Raw genomic sequence first — 2470 nt, 5'->3', positions numbered from 1 at the left:
ACGACGACGACGACGATGATGATGATGATGATGATGATGATGATGATGATGATGATGATGATGATGATGATGATGATGATGATGATGATGATGATGATGATGATGATGATGATGATGATGATGATGATGATGATGGTAGTCTGTGTTTTTCATTGTCCAATAGCTTTCGCCCCCCACATACAATGTTATATTTGACTGGGGGTGTCGGAGATTAAAAGTAAATTCTGTCTCAACACATAATCAATAAAATTCAATTGTTGACTTTTCTTTGCGAATATCAGTTTACTGCAATCTGCACACTTTCTTTGTTTAGTTAATTTTTAGCTCGTTATCAGCTTTGTGTACTTTGTTCATACCTCGTCCTCTGTAATCCTGCTATTGGTGCGGCATGGTGGTAGTTGGGAATAATACGATATGATTTTACGTTTCCATCGGGTTAGTAAAGTCAGTTAGGAGACAGAACCTCCACCAATATCTATCTAAGAAAGCACAGAGCCATGTGGGGAGAGAGAGAGAGAGAGAGAGAGAGAGAGAGAGAGAGAGAGAGAGAGAGAGAAATACACAGTACAGAACCAAACCAAGTTCAAAAGAGCCAGACGAGGGATTCGAATCAGGGCTGTCCACATTATCCCCCCCTCCCCTTGGTGTCTGCTTGCTCATCCGAGTGCCCTTGTTTTAAGGGCTTAAAATCTCGAGGAACGCTCACCCTTTTTAAAACTGATTTTAATAGAATGGGTGAAATGTATAATACCACACGTATAAAAAAGAGAAAAAGCATTATAAACGACCCATCACACCCCTTTTCCACACAATTTGTAAGATCACGCAGCGACAGATATGTACCCCCAAAAACAAAAAAAGAAAGATATAAAAGAAGTTTTTTATCATCTAGCATAAGGCGTTTGTCAGAATGAGCATAGATGGGTGTTGCTATTAGAGTATGTATCTGTATATAACTCCAAAGGTCTAGTATTTGAATTCCTGCATGTGGTTGAATGATGCATTTGCTGTAAATGTACATTTTGTCAGCTTTACTTCTCATTTCATATTGAATCTTAATGAGAGTAATATATATAATTTAAATTTTTTATGTATACCTGCATGTGTTTTACGGTCCTGTACAGCCAAGGAAAATGTCCCTCTGGGATAATAAAGTACTATCTTATCTTATCTTATCTTATCTTATCTTATCTTATCTTATCTTATCTTATCTTATCTTGTGCATAAATAAGAGTTTGTGTTCTACTAGTAGTAGTTCTGTTTAAAAAAAAAGTAAATTAAAGCACATTTGAAAATCTTAAAAATGCTGTGCTCCCAACACTGCCATGTAACCAACTGACTTCCCCCTCCCCCTCCCCCTCCCCCGCAAAGTTGCACATAGATACAAAAGATACAAAAATAAAAGCTAAAAGCTTCTAAACGTTGTCTTTAATATTTAAAAAAACCTGGACTGACTCCGAATTTGTTCTAACCGGCAGGGAGGTCATGGAGGTGTACTCGGGGGTTTTCCCTGAAGTCCGAATCCAGTCCGACTGCCGATGTCAGGGAACGTATCTGCGAGTCAAACCGGACAGTACCCACTACTGTATGCAAAACGGGATGCCCGAAGGTTCAGATCAAACAACTCTTAGAATTTCGAGGAACGCTCACCCCTTGCAGTACATCAATGATGGGGACAGTAATAGTATGTGGATATCCAGTTTTCAAAATGAAGTGGAAATTGAGGTGGACCTTGGTGATCAGTTTCAGGTAACTAAAAAAAGTTAAGGTCTTAAAACAAACATTGCGTGCCTACTGCTGTAAAATACAACTTAGTAATAAATAAATAAATATATAGATAGATATATAATTAAATGAATAAATGTTCTTACTACAGTCTTGCCCAGCAGACGTGTAGGCCTTCTTTTGATTAAATCTATTTAAACATACATGATATAATACAGTTCAACGCCTTAGCTTACGACCTAGTTCATTACCCCACAAGAGGGCAATAGGATCTAGAGCATTGTCAGCACCCTTTTCGGCCAAATTATAAGTCACATCGGGACGAGAAAGCCCATTAGTTCGGGGGGGGGGGGGGGGAGAACACCCAAGAAACTGATGTCCAAGAGAAGATTTTATATAATTTAATTTGTAAATGACAGTAAGCCTAATGACAATTACAACTCTTGATTATAGGCCATAGATATCTAGGCCTATATATTATGTACTTGACCATGATTTGTTAAAATATGCATGGATCGTTAGCAACAGTAATAGTAACAATTTCTGTTAGGGCAATTACAATTTAATAGCATAATTACGAGTTTTACAAATTCAGTCGAACCTGTCATGATAGCCTCCTGTATAATGCAGCCACCTGTACAGATGACCACCCCCCCCACCCCTTGCGTTTTCTATATAATTCAATTGTATATAATTCAACGGTCACATGTCCAACGCGGCCGCGGCCGCGGCCACCTCATTTTAT

General features: G+C 38.5%; 1 protein-coding gene across 1 annotated transcript in view; it reads left to right on the top strand.

Moving 5' to 3' along the window:
* LOC101855895 (usherin) overlaps positions 1-2470 on the top strand; it is a gene marked incomplete in the record, with an annotated part of 124012 nt that overhangs the window by 25389 nt on the left and 96153 nt on the right. Inside the window, 1 exon segment of the mRNA XM_035971589.1 lies at positions 1479-1749. Within this exon segment, the coding sequence (XP_035827482.1) occupies positions 1479-1749 (271 nt within the window).

Source organism: Aplysia californica, unplaced genomic scaffold, assembly GCF_000002075.1.
Source record: "Aplysia californica isolate F4 #8 unplaced genomic scaffold, AplCal3.0 scaffold00466, whole genome shotgun sequence".
Lineage (NCBI taxonomy): Eukaryota > Metazoa > Mollusca > Gastropoda > Aplysiida > Aplysiidae > Aplysia > Aplysia californica.
The sequence above is the reverse complement of the archived record's forward strand: the minus strand, read 5'-3'. Positions and strand labels throughout refer to the sequence as shown.